This window comes from Polypterus senegalus, chromosome 7, assembly GCF_016835505.1.
Source record: "Polypterus senegalus isolate Bchr_013 chromosome 7, ASM1683550v1, whole genome shotgun sequence".
In the NCBI taxonomy this organism is placed as follows: domain Eukaryota; kingdom Metazoa; phylum Chordata; class Cladistia; order Polypteriformes; family Polypteridae; genus Polypterus; species Polypterus senegalus.
Window position 1 is genome coordinate 46302215 of NC_053160.1, and position 21536 is coordinate 46323750.

Here is a 21536-nt window from a genome sequence, read left to right on the forward strand (position 1 = left end):
TTTAAGGCTAAGCTTTGTTTTTTTACAACACAAGTTACTACACTATCTAAAACCTTTTTCCAGCTTAAAAATACTGGAAAGTTAAGATTCTTTCCAAATATTACAGTATACTGAGAAGTCAATGCATGCACGTATTTCTTCTAGGACTGAGTATTGCAATGCATTATTCATAGAGCAACAAAAGTCTTATATGTGCAGTTTTTTTCAGTTAATTCATAACTAAAAGGTACAACCACAACAGTTCTGTTCTAAAGTCTTTATGTTGGCTTTCAGTTAATCTAAGGGTTAATTTCAAAATCCACATTTTTATATAGAAAGCTTTAACTTACTTAGGCCCTGTTTACCTGTTTTAACTTATGATTACATACAAGCCAGAAGGCATATTAATATCTGAAGATGAAGCCTAATAAACACTCAAATAATTAATAATATACCAGTGAGAGTTTCTGCGTTTAGTTACTGGAAACCAAAGCTGTGCAATGATGTGTCTGCTTTTAAATCCAGGGTGAAGACACTACTTTAGGCTAGCTTATCCTAATTATAGCTTCTAAGTAGTTGTTAATTAGTAGTTACAGGTTTCTTTTCTTGCCAGGGCACAACATAGGCATACTAGCCAGCTGGTGGGGTACTGTATTACCAAGGAGCTAAAAAGACACACATGCCTTACTGTTCATTTCTGTATGGTGTGGGTCATATTCTGCACAACAGAGAAATTAAAAACTAACAGCATTGATCTCTACAGAAATTAGGGGACATGTTTTGAAGAAAGGCTATTCCCTTTGTGCATGTTTTAATTTTTAGCATTACTGTACTTAAACTTTTAAGTTTTTCATGAGAAGCTGCTTTGTAATCCCAGTTGCTTTGAGGAGAATTATGAATGCCTTGTACAGAGTGAAAGGCAGGAACACAAACTGTCACTGTTACTTATGCTAAAATAGTATAAATTAATTTTAACCTCATTAAACAATGCTCAACACTCCAGCATGATAAGGATTTTAGGATTTTTTTGAAAATTTATTAGAAATAAAAAACTGAAAAATCATATTGTCACAAGTATTCAAATCATTTGTTACGATGCTTGAAATTTGCCCCAGGTAAATACCATTCTATTGATTAGCACTGACATGTTCCTACACCTTGTTTGCAGTCAATTCAACTGATTGCACATGGATATGAAAGGCACACAACTTTCCATATATGATACCTCAGTTTATAATGTGTATCAGACAAAAAAAAACAAGCCATGAGTCCAAAAAAATTTTATGCAGTGCTTCAAGACAGGATTGTATCAAGGCACTGATCTGAGGAAAACAAGAAAAAACATTCTACAGCATTGAAGGTTCACAAAAGCATCTTGGCCTCAATAATTCATAAATGCAATAACTTGAGAATGACCTTGACTCTTCTTAAACCTGGATACCTGGCCAAACTGAGCAATTGTAGGGAGAGGGCCTTAGTATCAAAGTGACAGAGAACCTAATGGTCAATCTGGCTAAGTGCCACAGAACCTCCATGGAGATGAGAGAAACTTTCAGAAGGACAACTAAAACTGTAATACTCTAGTAATATTGTTTTCATGGCATAGCAAACCGATAGCACATGAAAGCCCACTTCCTGTTTTCAAAAAGGCATCTAAAAAATTCTCACACTATGAGAAAACAAGATTCTCTGGTCTGATGAAACCAAGACTGAACTGTTTGTCACATCTGGGGGACACCATGCACTGCACATCACTTGTGCAATAATGTTCCAAAAGTGAAATGTGGTGATGGCAGTATCAGAACTTCAGGTTGTTTTTCAGAGGCAGGGACTAGAAAGGGTTGAGGAAATGCTGAATGGAGAAAAATACTGAGATATCCTTAATGAAAAGCTGTCTCAGAGTTTTCTGGACCTCAGAATGGACCAAAGGCTTACCTTCCAACAGCAATGACCCTACAGATTAATGGCTTAGAGTCAACTCTGTGAATACTGTTGAGTGGCCCAGCAAGAGCACAGACTGATTTCTGATGAAGAGCAGGAGGGAACAGGGCTCCTTTCAGGCTTGTTTAAAGTTATTGCTGAACACATTGCTCATTTGCACTCATAATTAGCCATGTGCTGCTTGCCAGCCTGATCTGTGCTTTATATCTGTTAGCAGTTCTATTAATACTGCAAGTTTTTTGTTTTGTTTTTTAAACACATGCAGAATGGAAATATGGCAGTGTTGCTCAACCTTTGTGGCTTTGGGAAACATTTTTACCTTTTTATTTTCACTGCTGACTTGCATATGGCAATCGAAAAGTCTGGGAGGTTGAAACAACCATGAGTTAAAGAAACAAGTGCAGTTAGACACGGGGAAATACATTGTACAGCACTGCTCTGAGTACGGGGTAGATTCAGCGCATCTCAGTAGCTGAAACAACATTTGTTTTTCCTTGTGTGCTTGTGACACAGTGATTGCCAAGTTAGCAATGCATTTACAGTAGGCATGCATGAGAATTCAGTGCATGGCTGCTACAATGAGGCCTCTCAAAGCATCATGAGGCAAATGTAAAAGAAATGTTCGCCTAAGAAGGCCATTTTTCCAGGAAGATATTCGGTGAACACTGCATATTTGCTACAATAAACACTTTGTTAAATTTTACCTTTCAACAGTATTCAAGACTTGTTTAAAGAGGCCAAAAGTGTCAATTGGAATTAAACAAATAGTTTATAATTTATGTGTGTGTGTGTCTACATAAATATATCAACTCTATATCTATATATATATAATTCACTAAGGCAAGACAACCATGGAAAGCACACCGGAATCTATATATATAATTCACTAAGGCAAGACAACCATGGAAAGCACGCTGGAAGGGGCGTGGATTCACTAAGCCGCCGACAAGTGAGACACCTATGGCGCACGCAGGAAGGAGCCAAACCTACCAACTCCAAGACCATTGGATACGACGACAACTCACAGAGCCACACCCACCAACTCGGATGTGACAACACAGAAAAACCGGCGTCATTTATATTCGTCTGTCGTAGAGGTCACATGTAGCTCTGACCCACGTTGACTGTTCATAGAGGCATGTTTCTCGCGGAGGTGAATCGCCATATGCAGCGTGTAAAATGGTTTGCGAAGAGTATCCCATGGGATCCTTAAAACATTCCTTTACAACTGTGGTTAAAACACAATGAAGTGAGCAGTCTTTAAAAAACCGAGTTTTCGGTTATGACGCAAGACTGCGTGCACCATAGCAAGCTGTTTTACACGCTACATACAGCAATTCGCTTCCGCGACAAACATGCGTCTTCTTAGATGCTCCTGCACTTTGTACACCCCCCCACCCCTCCCCCCCCCGCTACCACCGTGGTCAGGTGTCTTGGTGGATTATATATAGAAAGGCAGCCAAAACCACACAGAGCAATAAAAAGTCTACGTGAGTCACAGGTACATCTGGACTGTGCAAAGACGACAACGACTGGAGTGACGAGTTGGATGTGGGCACAGGAGCAGGCAGTGTATACAGAACGAGAAATCAGCAGACTGGCATGATGGAGGGAGCGGAGTGGACGTCCTTCTCCTCTCCTCCCGTTCCACCCTCTGCGCCTGAGCGCCAAATGGACGATTGTGTGTTGGTTTGTTCCGTGCATTGGTTAAAACCCAATTAAGGAAGCAGTCTTTAAACACCAATAAGCCCTGTGCCTCTGTTTCATTACCGTCTCACCTGCTTCACCAATGCAACCCCTACAACAGTCGAGACGCTCTCTCAGCAGCTGACCTTCTCTGTGCCTGACTGGTTCACACAGAGGCACCACATGACCAGGTGATGTGTATGCTTCGAGAACTAGGGTGGACGCGACGGGACTATCTAAGAAGAGGCATGTTTGTCACGGATGTAAATCGCTGTATACAGCGTGTAAAACAATTTGTCGCGAATGTGAATCACTGTATGCAGTGTGTAAAACGCTGTATTGTATGTTCAACTCTCCAGAGTTACATCTTTTCATTCACCTACAGTCGTATACACAATGAAGTGAGCAGTCATTAAAAACCGAGTTTTCCGTTACAACGCACGACCGCGTGCACCACAGCAAACTGTTTTACATGCTACATACAGCAATTCGCATCCGCGACAAACATACATCTTCTTCACTCATGGACAATTATATGTGGCTCTCCCCAGAGTTCCATCTTTTCAATCACTTTCTGTTGTATCCTCAAACCCTCCCTTTTTAGACAACTGTGTCTTTCCAGAAGTGTTCAACCATCAATAAATAATTATGCAGCGTTTGTTATGCTGCGGGTTCACTATTGTGTTGTATTTTACTCTCTCCAGAGTTCCATCTTTTCATTCACTTACTGTTGTATTCTCACACCAACCCGTTTTAGACAACTGTGTCTTTCCAGAAGTGTTTAGCATTCAATAAATAATTATGCATGAGATTGAGCGTATGTCTACCCAGCGCAGAGAGGTGTGGGTAAGCCGTTGAACCCCATTTGGGCTGCAAACCGTGGAATTCCCACTAAGTGCGACTCATATGCTCCCACTGGTTGCGTCCCTACCCTTTGTGCACACCCCCCTCCCACCTCGCTACTACCGTGGTCGGGTGTCTTGGTGGATTATATTTAGAAAAGTAGCCAACGACTCAAGTGATGAGTTGGAGGTGGGCACATGAGCGGGCAGTACATACTGAACGAGAATTCAGCAGACTAGCATGACGGAGGGAGCTGAATGGGCATTCTTCTCCTCTCCTCCTGTTCCACACTCCGTGCCGTGCACCCCCATCCCTCCATCTGGCAAGAGAAGGCGCGATTGCGGTCCGCCAGCTTTCAGTCACGGACGATTGTGTGTTGGTTCGTTCTGTGCATTGTTACAATGTTGCTTTTCTTGCTGATTTATTACATTACTGATTTTTCAAATGTTAATTTTCTCCCTGTGCTTAAAAATCATTAAAAAACCAGCCTGATTATGCGGCGTATGGTACGCCGCGGGTTGGCTAGTATATATATAAAATCCTAAGCCTAAAAGTGTAACGGTGACATTTTTATGTCACTTTTTTGTCACGCTTTAAATCGGGCTTATTTTAAAACCTACATATATATGTTTGGTATCATTCTTTTCAGAATTTATCAAACTTTAATGTGATGTTGTTAGATTTTCAGATTCTTATTCTGTTGTTAAATTATAAACTAAAAAATATCAAGAACTCACTTCCCGCGAGACAAGACTTTGTGCCAAGAGATTTAACCACGCCTGGGGCCGGAAATAAAAGACAAAGAGTAGGACAGCTGCTGTACAGGCTTTGAAATGTTCGATGCCCTGCACGAGATACAGATGATACGGAACAGCAGCTGAACGAGCAAAGAGGAGGTTAAAAAAAAAACTATGTTTCCCATTGTATTACTGTTTAAGAGGGGGTTTCAAAGGAGCGACCGCATCTCTTTGGGGTGCGTTCAGCCCCCCTATCCTCAACGTGATCGGTAGAGACACAAAATGGCTGGCACGTAGCGCAGGCCGGGGGGAGTTGGTAAGTGAAGTGAGCAGGGGGTGAACCCCTTAGTATATACAGTATATACATATATATATATATATATATACACTTTATACTCTGTATATATGTATTTTCATCTTTCAGAGTTATAGTCAAAAGGCAACAAGTTTTACATTTTACATAACAGGAGTGCTTTTCATGATACCCATAAACATGCAGGGAAAAGTACTGCATAATGAGCACATTATACATATACATACACTTTACATGATTTTTCTACTTTAAAAACATCTATGCATGTGACACATTTGATTATGCATGCACTATATCTAATACATAGTTGTGAGAAAACCTTTAGATATCCTCTCCACAAGGGAATCCATTCCCAGACAGGTTTATCCATTCCCGGTAATTCGGGAATCCCACATGTCATTCCCAGGAATCCCGGGCGTCCGGGGATGACACAGTGCAGGGGTATCTCACATGTGAACGGTTTTAGAATGATCAACACTTATTTTTAATAAAACTACTGCAATATGTTGACACCAATAAAAGACTAACCTTATCTACAGGCAGTTCATGCTGTCATATAAGTACATGTATCTAGTTAAGGGGTGCCCACACTTTTTAGGCTTGCCAATGTGGAGGACTGCCGGCTTCCCATGCCGGTCCTCACCCCCAGGCCACCAGGAGGAGCTCTCCCAAAAGCAGGATCGTGCTCCGAGGTCCAGCAGGGCCTTATGAACTTTGTAGTGTTTATACACAGCCCTGCTGGATACCTTGGGGACCACCAGGAGTCGCTGTGGGGGGGCTTATGGGCTCTGTGATGCCCTATAACCCGGGAGTACGTCACGGTCACGTGACGGGAAGGAACGACGTGCTCCCGGGGTGAAGAACAGGACTGTTTGCCCTGACCCGGAAGGAAAAAGGAACTGTGGTCTAATTGGACAGGAACACCTCCGGGTCAGGGGCTATAAAAGGATGGTGCCTCAGTCCAGACACTGAACTGTGCTGGGTGGGAGAGGAGCAAAGTGTCTGGGCGAGGAGGAGTAGTATATAGTATTGTTGTGGTATTGCATTTAATAGTTTAAATATATGAGTAGTGTGGGAGGTGCTTGGTGCACTGAAGAAAACAATAAAAGGTCTTGGACTTTTACCTGGTGTCTGGAGTCATACCTGAGGGTTCAAGGGAGGACTAGCGCCCCCTACTGCCACACCAGCTACTTTTAAAATGTATATATATATTGCATAGTTTTACTGTCAAATAATGCAAAGAGTACGCGACACGTGTTTCGCCCTTTACATTGCGCCACAGCGTGTGGTTCCTTTATTTGACAGCATGTAGATCAGGGTAATTACATTCATGGCATTAGTAGTCTGAATCACAATCTGATTGTATGGGTGGTTACATACCAGGTAACGCTTGTGTCAGCAAACATCCACCATGCTGCCCTCTTCAGTTGTGAGAAGCAGATCGTAGAATGTTGCAAAGTTTTACTGTCAAATAATGCAAAGAGTATGCAATACGTGTTTCGTCCTAATTCTGGGCTCATCAGGCGTACATACTCACTGCACGTCAGCGTCAGAGGCGAAGCCACGGCGTGTGGTTCGTTTATTTGACAGCATGTAGATCGGGGTAATTACATTCATGGAATTCGTAGTCTGAATCACAATCTGATTGTATGGGTGCATGTGGGATGACCAGTGTGTTAGAGGAAAAGAGATATCAGACTGGCCGCCCTGTATGTCAATCAAGTGGCAAATGCCATAGGGAGGATATATGATAGACTAACGTTTTAAAAAAAAAAAATTTTGAATGCAATGCGATCTACCTGATCAGATATTGATACACTTGTTCTAAACAACGCCCGCGCTTGCGTTGCTCTGAAACACCGCCAATTTTTAGCTTTTACTGATGTATCCAGTTTCTTGTCATCATTCTGTGATAGCAAGTTTCTTGGCTAAGATAATGCGGATGCAACAGACTGATGCATTGCAATTTCAAGTTGCTGTTCAAAGCTATTGTCTGACAGACGTCAATGAAATCTGCCCTGTCCCGGCATTCGTGAGCTGCAGAGTGTAGACACGCTATATATGCGAGCTTGGCCGTTCCTGGTTTCACGGGAATTACAGCAGTTTCATTCCCGGGAATGCGGGAATGAAAAATGTCCGGGAATCCCGGGTTCCCAATTACTCTCCACACTTCTCCTTATCCTCTTCTTATCTGATAAAGTCCAATTCCCATTTTGTATAATACTTAACCAGGAATGTTATATATTTGAGATACTTAGTTCAAACACAGTGTCTAAATTAAAAACAACAAAGCTTTTTCAACACCCTGTTTGCAGTGTGCATTATGGAATGATAAAGAAAGCAATTATATAATAGTAAAGCTAAGCATGAACTACCTTTACTCCACCAGCCCCATGGACCATTGTATAGAAATGAGACTGCATGTACAAAAAAAATGATTGAAAAAAGAATATTTTTTTGATGCATGTAAGAACATGCTAAAAAAGTGCTTCAGTGCAAAAATTTGGGAGAAAGCTGTTCCTTCTTTTATTCTTTGTTGTGTATCGTGCAAGGAACTCACTATAAAATAATTTCACTTATTTTACAGTTAATCACACAATAAAGAGACTAAAAAAATCTGAAATTATAGAGCAGTTCAAAGCAGCAGATCACATTGCTCACATTATAAAATAGGTAGATTGCACTTTTTTCCTCTCTTCAATTCCCTTCTCTGGCTAAAATCACAGGTATTCAAAACACAAGAGTTAAGAACATACAGTGTTGTGGAAAAACCTTCTCTCTGTTTTCAAAGAAGTCAGTCACAGAGTCAGATGAGATTGCAGAACAATTCTTTATTTGTACAAATGTTTCAGTCCATGAAGTGAGCAATCAATAATTCAATTCATTTGCTTTTACGCTTTTCCACTTCCATTACCTCATCTAATACATCACGTCATCTGACTCTTTATATGCAGAATTCCATCATTTTAACCTTCAACTACCATTTTTCTAAACATCAGTTGTTTAGTAGGAGTGTCTTACTGGTTTTGCTATTGATCCTATCACCACTTCACAATAGGGATGTATGGGCTTTCTCACTAGTTTGTCCTCGTTTTTTAAGGAGGTGTTCATTACTCATTTACTTAATTTTAACCTTGGCAACTACTTTGGTGGCTCTTCTAAAATGAAGCAAAAGCCTCACATGCTCAAGTTTTAAGCCACGTTTAGTTAACCCTTTATTTATCTTCAGTCACTTTCCTTGTTTTAATTAATTCATTATCACAACTTCACAAGTAATAATTTGTAAAGATTATATATTAACTAAAATTTCCATAACAGTTAGTATTATAATAGAGAGACAGACCTGCTTTAATCCTTTACTTTTTAAATTAGTCTCAAATATCCACCTCAAACAAAGATATGTCATCCAATTGATTCTGAATGAAATTGTATTTGAATAAATGTTACTGTTTGCTCTGTACCAGTTTTATTGTGAGCTTAACATAACATAATATTCTCAAATGCATTTAATCATATTAAGAGTTGCAGGAGCGCAAAGAAGTCTGGGAGCAAAGAAGGAGCCAACCCCTGACAAGGAACCAGTCCATTGCATGCAACACTCATGCATAAACTCACATCCAAATTAGAGTTGTTAATTAACCTAAGCAGCATGTCTTTGTGTAAATGAGAAAAAACTACCTGAAGAAAAGCCCTTAGGCTTCATTTGAAGATCTAAGGTTACAATTTGGAATATAAGGTGTCAGACATTCTGATATATAAGATGGAGCGAGATTATTTAAGGCTTTGTAAACCAGTATTTTAAAGTCAATTCTGAATGACACAGGCAACTAGTGTAGTGACATTAAAACTGGAGAAATGTGTTTGGATTTTCTTTTCCTAGTTAGGATTCTAGCAGCTGCATTATGCACTAGTTGCAGTTGATTTATGTCTTTTTTGGTTAGTCCTGAGAGGAGTGCGTTACAGTAATCTAATCGACTGAAAACAAAAGCGTGAACTAATTTCTCAGCATCTTTCAATGATATGAGGTCTAACGTTTGTTATGTTTCTTAAGTGAAAAAATGATGTCCTAGTGGTCTGATGAATATGTGATTTAAAATTCAGGTTACAGTCAACGGTTACCCCTAAGTTCTTTACCTCCTTCTTGACTTTTAATCCTAATGCATCAAGTTTATTTCTAATAACCTCATTAAAACCATTATTGCCAATCACTAAAATTTCTGTTTTCTCTTTATTTAGCTTGAGAACATTACTAATACTCTGTAGTCTTTAATTACATGTTTATTTCATGCAAAACTCATCATCCATACCTGCAATTGAATATTTGATTGCATTTAATTTTTAAAAGTCGTAATATGTCAGGTAGGATATATATCTGATTACAGTACCATCTGAGTGTCGTGTCTAATTATAAGTTATATGGGCTACTTTATGAGAAATTAAAAACACTGGTTTGTTCTTTTTATTGAATAACAAAAACTTTTTGTTTCAGTTGACTATAACCTTCTCTTACAATGATTGACAGCCACTGGTCTTGATGAGAATGGGTTTGTGGTTCTCCTAGTGATATAAGTCAATATGTTGTCTTAGAAAATATTCAATCTAAGTTTATCTACACAAAAAAAGATTTCTCTCAAGTCTCAAATCTGAGGTCAATTCTTTTTATGTTAAATATAATTATATTGATAGCTAGAAGAACAGGTTAGAAAATGCACACATGACATAACATTTGGGGAGGGTGCTAGGGCTGCTGCTATTTTTAATATATATAAATGATTTGGATTGGAGTATAAGTAACAAGCTGGTTATGTTTGCATATGTTACCAAGATAAGTGGACAGGCAGATAATGTAGAATCTGTTGAATCATCACAGAGATAGTTGAACCATACAAGCTTGGGCTGTTCGTGACAGATGAAATTTAATGTCTGTAAATGTAAATTATTACACTTAGAAAGTAAAAATGCTAGGTTTGAATACACAATGGGCGGTCGGAAAATCGAGATTACACCTTATGAGGAGGATTTAGGAATCGTAGTGGACTCTAAGCTATCAACTTTCAGAAAGTGTTTAAAGGCCATTAACAAGGCTAATTGAATGTTAAATTATATAACACAATGTGTAAAAGAAGGATATGCATTAAGCTTTATAACACACTTTTAAGTTCTCATATGGAGTACTGTGTGCAGTTTTGGTCTTCAGGCTACAAAAAGGACATAGCAGCGCTAGAAAAAAATCAAGAGAAGAGCAACTAGGCTGATTCCAGGGCTACAGGGGATGAAATATGAAGAAAGATTAAGAGTTCAGCCTTTTCAGTTTAAGAGGAGACATGATTGATGTGTTTAAAATTATGAAGGAAATTTGTACAGTGGATTAAGTCTATTACTTTAAAATGAGTTGCATTTAGAGTGACTCAAATGCACAGGGATGCATTTAGAAACCTATTAAGGGTAAATTTTGCATAAACAGAAAGTTTTTCATTGCACAGAGAACTGTAGGTACATGGAATAAGCTAGCAAGTAGTGCTGTAGATAGTAGGACTTTAGGGACTTGACTTGATGTTATTTTGGAATAATTAAAAGTGAATGACTGGCAAGCTTTGTTGGGTTAAATGGCCTCTTTTTCATCTAGATTTTTCTAATGTTCTAAAAAGTGCGTACAAGGGCTATACAAGCACTGTAGATCTCAATGGACTGATTTCAGTAGGTCAGTTCTAGAACTTTTTGAGCTGTATCAACTGTATTGGGAAAAGGATGAAAACAGGCCTGGGCAGACCACTCTTAGTCTTAGTCACACACACGCACAGCCATATTTACACACAGTGACAATTTGCAATAAGCACTAAAGTAACATAAAAAAAACCTTTTATAATTAATTCCTTCCTGGCTTGAGCATGTCTGGATGTTGTAATTTTATATAATGGGAAATGCAAAGCTATTCAGTTTTGACAAATGTTAGGGACTAACAAAAGTGAAAGGCAAACTTTATTACAGCAAGTGGCCACCCCGGATATGAGGTGAATGTGACACTTTGATGGTAATTTATTGTTTTTTTCAAAGTCTAAACCAGGACACTTGTATAGCATATATGCCCTTGCATAAAGCTCATCCTCATTTGTTTAATGCCTGCTTCATCTCATCATCATCAGATAGGGATCAAGGCACAGGGATAAAAAAACACTTGAAATGAAGTCAAATAAATGGCTGTGTTGTCTGTTTTTGTTTGCTTCTTAGTCACACTCATGATGCTGTTAAAATTCAACACAAGTTCTTAGTGAAGCTTTTTCCATTGGAGTTTTGATAGCATTATTATTTGTATATTACATTTGGGGGTGGGGGTTATAAGAGTATTGTGTCTCTTAAAGTTTCATATGTGCAGTTCTAAATATAATGTGAGGATACTTGTTTCGGCAGAGCAATGTTTTTTTTAGGTGAGCAGCTGGTAAAACTGGGACATTTTGATATTCTTCAGTTATTTATTAGGCTGTATAGTCTGTCACTATCACAGGGACGTTTGGTCACCCTAGTAAATTATAGTGTCACTGAAATAATTGAGACAATGGAGCATTTTGATTGGTTTAGTGTTAGGTATATACTGAGAAAATGTTTATTTCTTCTGTGCACAGCAGCTTACGCACCACAGGGTACTTAATTCATATCTAGATAACCCTTCATTTTCTATGCTTGCATTTTATACTTTTACGATAAGGAAAATCATTTAATTTACCTGTTATGACTTAAAGCATCCGGTGGCGTGAGATGCTGAAGCACTGCTTCTTTTCTATTTGCACTGGGAAGACTTGATAAAGTAGAAATAGTTTGGTAATGTATAGGCTTCCAAATGCTTAGCCATCTCATCTTGTTGAGTAGGACTGCTGTCCACCACACGCACAAACAGCAAGTGACAGCAACTTCCTACTCATGCTGCTGGTGTTTCATTAACTTGTACTGTGGATCTGTTTGCCATCAGTATTGGTTATCAGAAGTGAAAAGGAGTAAAATATACAAAATTTACAAGTTGTTGTAACTGCTGTTAAAGTAAAAATTAATTAATTAACTACAAATGAATTTGTAGTTGAAGCCACGTAGAACGTTTCTTTCTCTGTTTTAAGATTGATGAGCTTGCAAATTTGCCAATACGTTAATTGAACCGTCTCAACAAATTTCCTGAAAGAGTAAGTGTGCCACATTTCAACATAATTGGTCAATGAGGGGCCGGGTTGTTTTATGCAGACAGACAGAGAGACATGGGCTATCACAATAGGTGCTTTGTACATTATATACAAATATAAATGTAAAATGATTTTTTATTGTGTCTGCTCCAACTATAAATAAGGCCATGTATGATTTACACTTGCAGTAAATTGTGTTCAGAAATACTTTATAAACGTAGAATTAGTTTTAAATACAAAGAAAGCTAATTGCACTACTTTTTGTTTTGCACACCATGATAATTATATTTACAGCTTTAACTGAGCAGGTAAGTTCTTTTAAGTAATTTAGTATTTGGATAGATGATAGGCATTGTTTTAAATTACATACTGAGAGATTAAGTTACTAAGACATATGTTTACATTTCCCTACTATATGCCATACCTTGTACAGTACAGTAAAACTTGTTCAGTCCAACTTTCTTTTAGTGTTAAATTATAATGATAGACTACTGAAAAACCATCATACTCTTTTTTTACAATGCATTTCATTGTACTACTTGAGATGCTTATAAAATCCATCACATACATACTTCAAATGTAAAGGTCTGATCTGAAGTGTATTTACAAAGACTTATTCAATAATTGCCAATGTACATTACTTCTTTGCTGTCATTACAGACTTAAGCCCCAAACACAAACCCAATTACATAAAAGTTGGGACAGTATGGAAAGTGCTAATAAAAAGGAGGAATTACTTTGACTTATATTCAAACAAAAACAGTATAAAGACAAAGAATTTTATATTTTGTCTTATTAGCTGCATTGTTTTTTGAGAAGGATATCAATGTTTGTGGTCCATCCAATCAACATCTGAAATAGTTTTTGTAAAAGACAGTCAAAGAGGAAAAGGATCATCCAAGCTGTTACCAGCATCTGTCTTGGTATGAGGGTGTGTCAGTGGCATAGTGTCCATTGGATGAGTAACTTGCGCATCTGTGAATGCGTCGTGTATAGAGAGATGTACAAATTATGGAGCTGTCATTTAGATGCATACATGCTTTTAATTTTTGATTCTTTTCAGTAGGTACAGAAATAAAAACAATGAACTAATAATTCCAGACTGGCATGCTAAGTAGCAAAATTCTGATATTCCAGGTAGAGACATTGATTCAAGCACTTACCAAGCACACTGAAAAAATGTAATGAATCATATCTGTACAATTTTTTACCAAAATTCTTTTGTTGCTTGCTTTTTTAAAGTATAGCTTATTAGTAAAACAGGATTACCTCCCCCTAAACCCAAGTTGGGTTTATTTTTATATTGTTTTGTTAAGTTGATTAATTAGTGTGGAAGAGGTGAGGGACAAACTATTGAAATGTTATAAAAATAATATCTCATGCAAAGGACAGAGTATTATCAAAATAAACACCAAACGTTTCATATTTTGAAACAGATTTACCAACAATGCAAATATTTAAGTTTATATATAAGTGTATATTTTGAAAGGAAAGCATTAAATCATAGAAGAATTTTACATTTCCTACTATTGAGATTTAAAAGATGATTTGCTGTCCAGCTTTTAGTATAATAAAATAATGTAATATAACATATAATATATAATAACATATAAAGTATTAGAGAGGAAAGCGGGCATGAAATATAAAGCTGAATGTGGTCACCATATCATTCACAACAAACACCATAACAATGCATAATTGAACCAAGAAGGAAAAGGTAAGTGGTAAAGAGTAAAGGCCTTGTAATGATGCCTGAGGCACATCATGGATAACAAAAAAATAGTGAAAGCTCCATTTTTCAGATGAATAAATTGAATTGATCAATGAGTAGTTAATACTTAAACAAGACAGATGCTCCCAAAGTAGTGCATGAGAAATGGTGTCAAATGCTGCACTTAGAACTACTTTGAGCTCAACAGCACAAAGCAAATCATTTGTGACTTTTGCCAAAACTATCCCAGAAGTATTTCTTACAGAAAACCTGATTGAAATTGTTCATAACTGTGTATTAGTTCTCATATGGCAATCAAGTTGGTAAATAACAACTGTGATACAGTGTATCAGGTGTTCATGGTGGAACAAAGCAGATGCAAGATTTTGTTTTATAAATATTGCAGCTCAGACACATGTGTGCTTGTTTGCAGGAGAGACATTTTGCCACAGAGTGCTTAATGGGGGAACTGGCTGGTTAACTATCTATGTGCATGAACAGCCAACCTTCATTAGCGTTCTGCACTCACAGGGCTATGAAAAGGTCTAAGTAGAAAGAATATGGAGGGTAAAAATTGAGAAAAAGATGGAGAGAGCAGAATCAGGAGGTTGTGGCAGTGCACTGGAAGAGGATGAAGCACATGGGGATGCCCTGCAATGGAGTGTTGGCATTGGCATTCCAAGGGTAGATTAACCCTCCTGAGTTATGGAAATTCTTACTTCACAGAATAGTGACAGTGATACAATTACAACAAAAACACACAAAAGTAGATACTGAAGTGCTGTTCTAGTCAAGTGAAATATACAGTAGTTTGCCAAGGTTGTTTTCTTTAATGAATTCACAGATAAGCAAAGCTTCATTATAAAGTGATTAAACATTAAGCTAAATTACTTTAAAGGTAATTTTAAAAAATCAGCATTAAACAGCTCTTGCAAGAGAAAGGAAGTGAGATTAACCAAATATTGTATGGTGAAGTGAGAATCCAAATGAGAATTTGATTCATTTGAGTCACTAGAGCTAATATTACAGCCAGTGGTGTAATATTAAATTGTCCTGTGTTGTTAGGGGCCATGATGAATTTAGTGTGACCTAAGAAGAATGCCCTGGGAACTAACCAGTAGTCCTCATTAATTATGCAGTCAAGAATACTTTACATGGGGCAAAGATATCCTAAGCATTTTCTATGCATGAAGATGAATTTCACCAAAGACAGGCTATAGTGCATAAAATTAAACATATCATCTCATCAGTTTTTTTATGAAACTAAAGTAGATGAAGGATAGCAATCTTGAGGAATGCCTAAAACTAGAAGGCAACCTGGCAATGATCCAGTCACAGCCTAATGCAATCAGATCTAATAAAATCAATCACCATTCCTCAGAATGGTCCATTCCTCATAAAGACCATTCCAAGGTCCATGGACAATTTACAGTACAGAGACATCTTGATCTAGTCCAGCTAAATAGGCAATGTGCACATAAATGGTGAAACAATTACAATTCTGTTTCTTGTATTTCAGAAGAGAACAAGAAAAACAGCAACGCAAATAAAGCTGGAAAGAAGTGGCAGCCTGGTATCAAGAGCATTCTCTCAGCCAATGAGTCGGTCCTGAGAAGTAAGATTGCAGTCTTGGAGTTTCCAGACTAATCCTTCGGCCAACAGGTGAGAAGATTCATAGTAATGTCACTGTGCACAAACATAACAAGGTGCATATTCATTTTAACATATTAACACAGTGAATGTATTTTACAAACAGCTAACAAACGTATTCCAGTACTGAAGTGCAAAGCTTATTAGTATGCAGTAACATAGCTGAATCGTATTAGTGTAAAACAATTACAAAAGGAAGCCATATGAGACTAAATTTCACACATACTACAATATGTTGGGAAGACTGTTCTAATCAATCAGTAAATCAATGTTTATTATATTTAGCACCATTCATAGAATACATCCTGATTATATGTATTTCAAAGCAAGCCAGGACACATTTGAAAACAAATTGTAGATTCAAGACTATTCTATTGCAATTGTAATTCTGGACTAAAAGGTACATTAGTGAAGAAGAACAAAATAGTACAGTTTGAGAGATGTACCATCTAAGATAAGAGTATTGTAGTTTCTTATTTTGCATATACACATATGTAATCAGGTACAGTACGACTTCTTTGAGGCAATATGTGGAAATTATGTGTAAATCAGTAACTATCTGCATTAAAAACATTTATTTTTGCCACAAAATACAAATTATGTCATAGTTGTTTATATTTTTTGAACAGATCTGTGAAGTCTTTTATTTTTGTATTTGTTAGGTACAGAATGGATGCAAATCTGGATTCCAACTCAACATCTATCAACAAACCTAACTGGTTTCAGAATCAATCACAGGAATATCCTTACCCCCAGTATAACATAAGTTATGTTGGATTTTATCTACATCAGCCTCCGGTGGCAGCTATTTTTATTATCTCTTACCTTCTCATATTCCTGATGTGCATGGTTGGAAATGGAGTAGTGTGTTTTATTGTACTAAGAAGCAAATATATGCGTACAGTTACAAATCTTTTTATCCTGAACCTTGCTGTCAGTGACCTTCTTGTTGGCATATTTTGCATGCCAACCACGCTATTGGATAATATAATAACAGGTAAGATGATCTAATTGTATTTTAATCATGTTTAACATTTTTTTGATAAAAATAATATTCTCATCTGATCAACAGTATTCATCATCTTGAGAAAGGAAACAATATGTTGGTTTAAACATTATTTCTGAACAAGAATCTAAGGCAAACATTTGAATAAATATCATTGTTTAAGAGACAGATGCCATGTGTGGAAGGGATACATCTTTAAAGATTGAATTGTTTAAGTTTGCATTTTTGTTCTTTAACTACTTATTTAGACTCCACCAATTCCAGAAAGCCTACAACTGCAAAAGTTGGAACTGCGTTTCAGTATTATGTGGCCAATTAGGAATTGACATATTCTATGTATAAAAAACAATGAAATGATTGTTGAACCACTTTGCAGTACTATGAGAATTTATATGATATGAGTAATGGTACTGGGAGAAACTTGTACAAAAATGTTTGAAAGTAACAGCAAATTAAACTTGTTAACAACCCAAGTTTGTTGACATGATATGTATGTGATCACTTAAAAATTATGGATTTTTAAAATTTTGGATTTTATTTTTCTCTTTGTTTCTCTGCTTTCAGCTCTACCATGTGTATCAGTTTTAAACCAAGCCCTAGTTATGATTTACAAAAAGTTGATAACATTTTATTTTCAGATAATCAAACATTTAGTTATGCTAGCCACATCACTCATCACTGTCCTCTGTCATGTTTGGATTTATAAAAGCATTACCATAAGTAATCAGGCGATTAACTGGTGACACTAAATTGACCTTGTTTTGAGTGATATGTGCGTGAATATTCCCCGTGAAGGGCTAGTACTTTGTCCAGAATTGAGTATTGCCAGGGGCCAAATGCTGCAAGGATGGCCCCCCATGTCCCTAAATTAGATTAAGCAAATTTAATGACAGAGGCACACATTCTGTTAGAGGTAAAGCACCAGTGGTTTTGAACAGTGTTTTAAGTGATAACCGATTGGAGGATGAAGAATGATAGTGTAGGGTGAAATGCTTAATTTTTACAAAGACTGTTCCTGATAAATATAGTACAAGGGATTTTATGGTGGTAATGGACCATTATTTAAGAGACAGTCTAAATATATAAATAAATGTGAAATTAAATAAATTAAAATAAATAAAAATGTATCCATTCCATAAATGAACAATTAGTAGAAAAAGATAGAACTCATCAGTACATGGCACAATAACTTAATAGAAATAGGTACACCAAAGTATCTTTATATAACAGATCCATAATGACTAAGTTGTTTTCCAACTTTCGCTGAAATGATGATTATTGTATTTAGAAGGGTACTTGATAACATTCTTAGCAAATAGAAGAAGAGAGAAGAACAAGCTGCCTTCTATGGTGGAAGGACCTGCAGCGATCAAATCTTCACCTTTCGAAACATCATAGATCAGTGCATCAAGCATTGGCACCCTCTGGCCATCAACTTTGTTAATTTCAAACAACCTCTTGATTTAGAAGCAGCCATTCTTACCTCTAACACATGCCAATAATAAATGGGCTTTTGACAGCAACATGTAAATTGAATAATTTCTTTTTCTTTGGTTATATTTTTGAATAAAGGCACACTTGTTTTATTATATCTTTTGTGAAAGTATTTGATATTTGAACTTCAGCCTTCACACATTATAATAATAATAACAATGCATTTTATGTATTCCTAGGCACCTTTCTAAACATTCAAGGACACCAAACAATAGAAGAAACACACATTATAAACAAATTAAAATCAGACAGAGCAATTGTAGTCAAAAAGAAAATGCAGTCTTAAACAAACGAGTTTTAAGTTTGGATCTGAAAACTGAGAATGATTCAGTATTTCTAATCTCAGATGGTAGTGAGTTCCAGAGCTAGGCAACTGAATGCTCTACTCCCCATGGTGGTAAGACAGTCAAGTGGATGGATTAAGAGGATCTAAGGGTGCAGGAAAGAATGGCAACATGGAGGAGGTTGGACAGATATGGAGGGGCAAGGTTGTGAATAGCCTTAAAAGTTAACAGAAGAATTGTGAATTGAATGCGGAACGTAACTGGAAGCCAGTGAAGCTGCTGCAAGATGGGAGTGATATAGTATACATTTCACAGCAACATTTTATTAATTTTTACTATAACATGGAAAAAGTTTCTGTTTCAGTTATGTGTTCGACATTTCTTGTCTTGCATTTCCTGTCATTATACATTTACCCAGATCGTTGTAGACATGGAACACACATGAAATGTATATATTCCAAATAACGATATATTATTTACCCAATACAACTCCAGGCACATCACACCCAGATAAACAGACTTGAACTGGGAGAACTTCAGCTGCATTGGTGAGTGATGGGATATCAGGCTGCTTGCTGCTTGTGCTGATTGAGTCATTTGCAAAACAAAGATGTTGATGGAGAGGTGCGAAGAAATTTAAGGTAGCCCAACATTACAACTTTTTTCGTAGGCTTCAGTGAATCTAGTGTTAATATAGCTACTTTATAGTGCCCATGTGTACAGCTTTACCTGCTCAAGGACAACTGTTTTAAGCGAAGAGACTTATAAGCTAGGAATAAGCAAACCAGATTGTTGTATTTAGAGCTGAACTACACCTGTGCAAGTCACCAAAGCAGGTGTCCGCTAACCATGCTGCTACATTTGAAAATGGCAATCACCCACACTTAGGTGCTCTTTATACTGTAAATTGGTCCTACCAAATAATATAAAATCAATACTACCATAAAGTAAAATTACTAAATCACAGTAAAACCAGTAGTGGCACACACAGTAAATACAGTAAATCTTCCCTATCTGTTCCTATGATTTCACTTATCCACATCTTTAATAGTGTAACCTGTTTTGTGACACCTCTATTCTATTTCTGGCCTATTCATAATAATAATAATAATAATAAGAAGAAGAAGAAGAAGAAGAAGAATACATTTTATTTATATAGCTCCATTTGCAGTAGAAAAAAAATGTCTTTGCATTGTTCAGCATGCACAAACACGTGCACACACACACACACACACAAACACAAACACAAAAAAAAACATTTATTTATATGCTCTGTATTTTAGATTAAAGGCTGCATGGTAGGTTCTTAAAAAACTAAAAAAAGGAATTTTCTTTATTAAAGTACACATTGTTCATTCAAATAATGAACATTTTTTGAGTACTGCATGTGTATTGTGTATACTATTGTTCAGATACTTGTCAGGATAAGTGCTTACTTGATGAACTACAAATACTTAATGAAACAGATGTTACCATTGTGAGGGGCTGATTGCTAAGAGCTGCCGAATATTATGTTCACAACCATTAACTTAAAACTCCTGCTGCAGAAAATTCACTTAAAAGCCCATGGGACAGATGGATTATTGTAAATTTAATCTCAAAGGAAGAGTATTTTTAATTGGACACTCTTACATTTTAGAAAAGTTTCAGCCAATAACTTCCTTTAAATCTTGGATAAAGTATCAGTTTATATCATGAGATGGTTCCAAGAAATGTGTCAGCGTTGTAGGTCAGCGTTACCACCATCATAGGCCTTTTCTGTTATTTGATCACTATGAAAATACTGTATAAATTTGTTATTGGATTCACCCAATCGTAAAAGTGCAAAAAGGTTTTGATGAACTGCTACCAATAATTATCATGAAAGTACATTAATGACTATCGGTCAAGTTTGCAAGTTGTCATTTAAATATTGTGTTTCCGAAAAGAATGCCAGATTTCACTTTATGGTAGCTAACACTTTTAGAAAAATTTTAAGAATGTGAAAAAAATGTAATTGTTTCATTAATACTGCTGTTTTTTATTTCTTTCACATCATATTTTCCTACACATTATGTTCATTCCTTTACACAGAATTATGTTAAACTACACAGTTAGCAGAATAAATTAAAACATATTTATAAAAATCTTGCTCTTCGTATATCTTCAGTGCCTCTCCTTGGTATTTCTATGTGTATGTACATCTCTAGCCTGGCGCTCCCTCTCTCCAGTACATTCCCATAAAGCCTGCTGCTCAGACTGTCATTTTGAGGTGCCTTGCTTGCCTCCTGTTCACTTTTATACTTCCCGTCTATGAAGGTGACTCTCAGCGTGCCTCCTACACCTTTACTCCTCCTAATGTGTCTCACACTCACACTTCCTCTTTCCATTGAGTCATGAAAGCCAAACTGACCAATCACATTGCTCTGAGGGACTGGAAACATATACACACACAGAGACCTTAGTGTTTTATTATATAGTAGATAGCTCATACCTATTTTTTATCTAACTAGGTAAATAAGGCAGACTTCTTTGAGTCACTTTTAATATTGTAAATGTATTCTTCAAAAATAGATGGAAATTATTAGTCAATATTAATGTTACAAATTAAAGACAAAATACGCCAGTCAATGACAAAAAAAATATTAATTGTACTCTTTTAAATAATTTAATGTTTAGAAAAATTAAGAGCTTAATTTCTAAAATTAATCCTAAAGGAAACTAATTAAACCAATGAAAATATATGC

General features: G+C 36.7%; 1 protein-coding gene across 1 annotated transcript in view; it reads left to right on the forward strand.

Annotated features, from left to right (window-relative positions):
* The window catches only part of npffr2a (neuropeptide FF receptor 2a), a 159252-nt gene that overhangs the window by 116699 nt on the left and 21017 nt on the right, over positions 1-21536 (forward strand). Inside the window, exons 2-3 of the mRNA XM_039758573.1 lie at positions 15896-16038; positions 16689-17023. Coding sequence (XP_039614507.1) covers positions 16696-17023 — 328 coding nt within the window. The 5' untranslated portion in view covers positions 15896-16038; positions 16689-16695. The remainder of the gene's footprint in view (positions 1-15895; positions 16039-16688; positions 17024-21536) is intronic.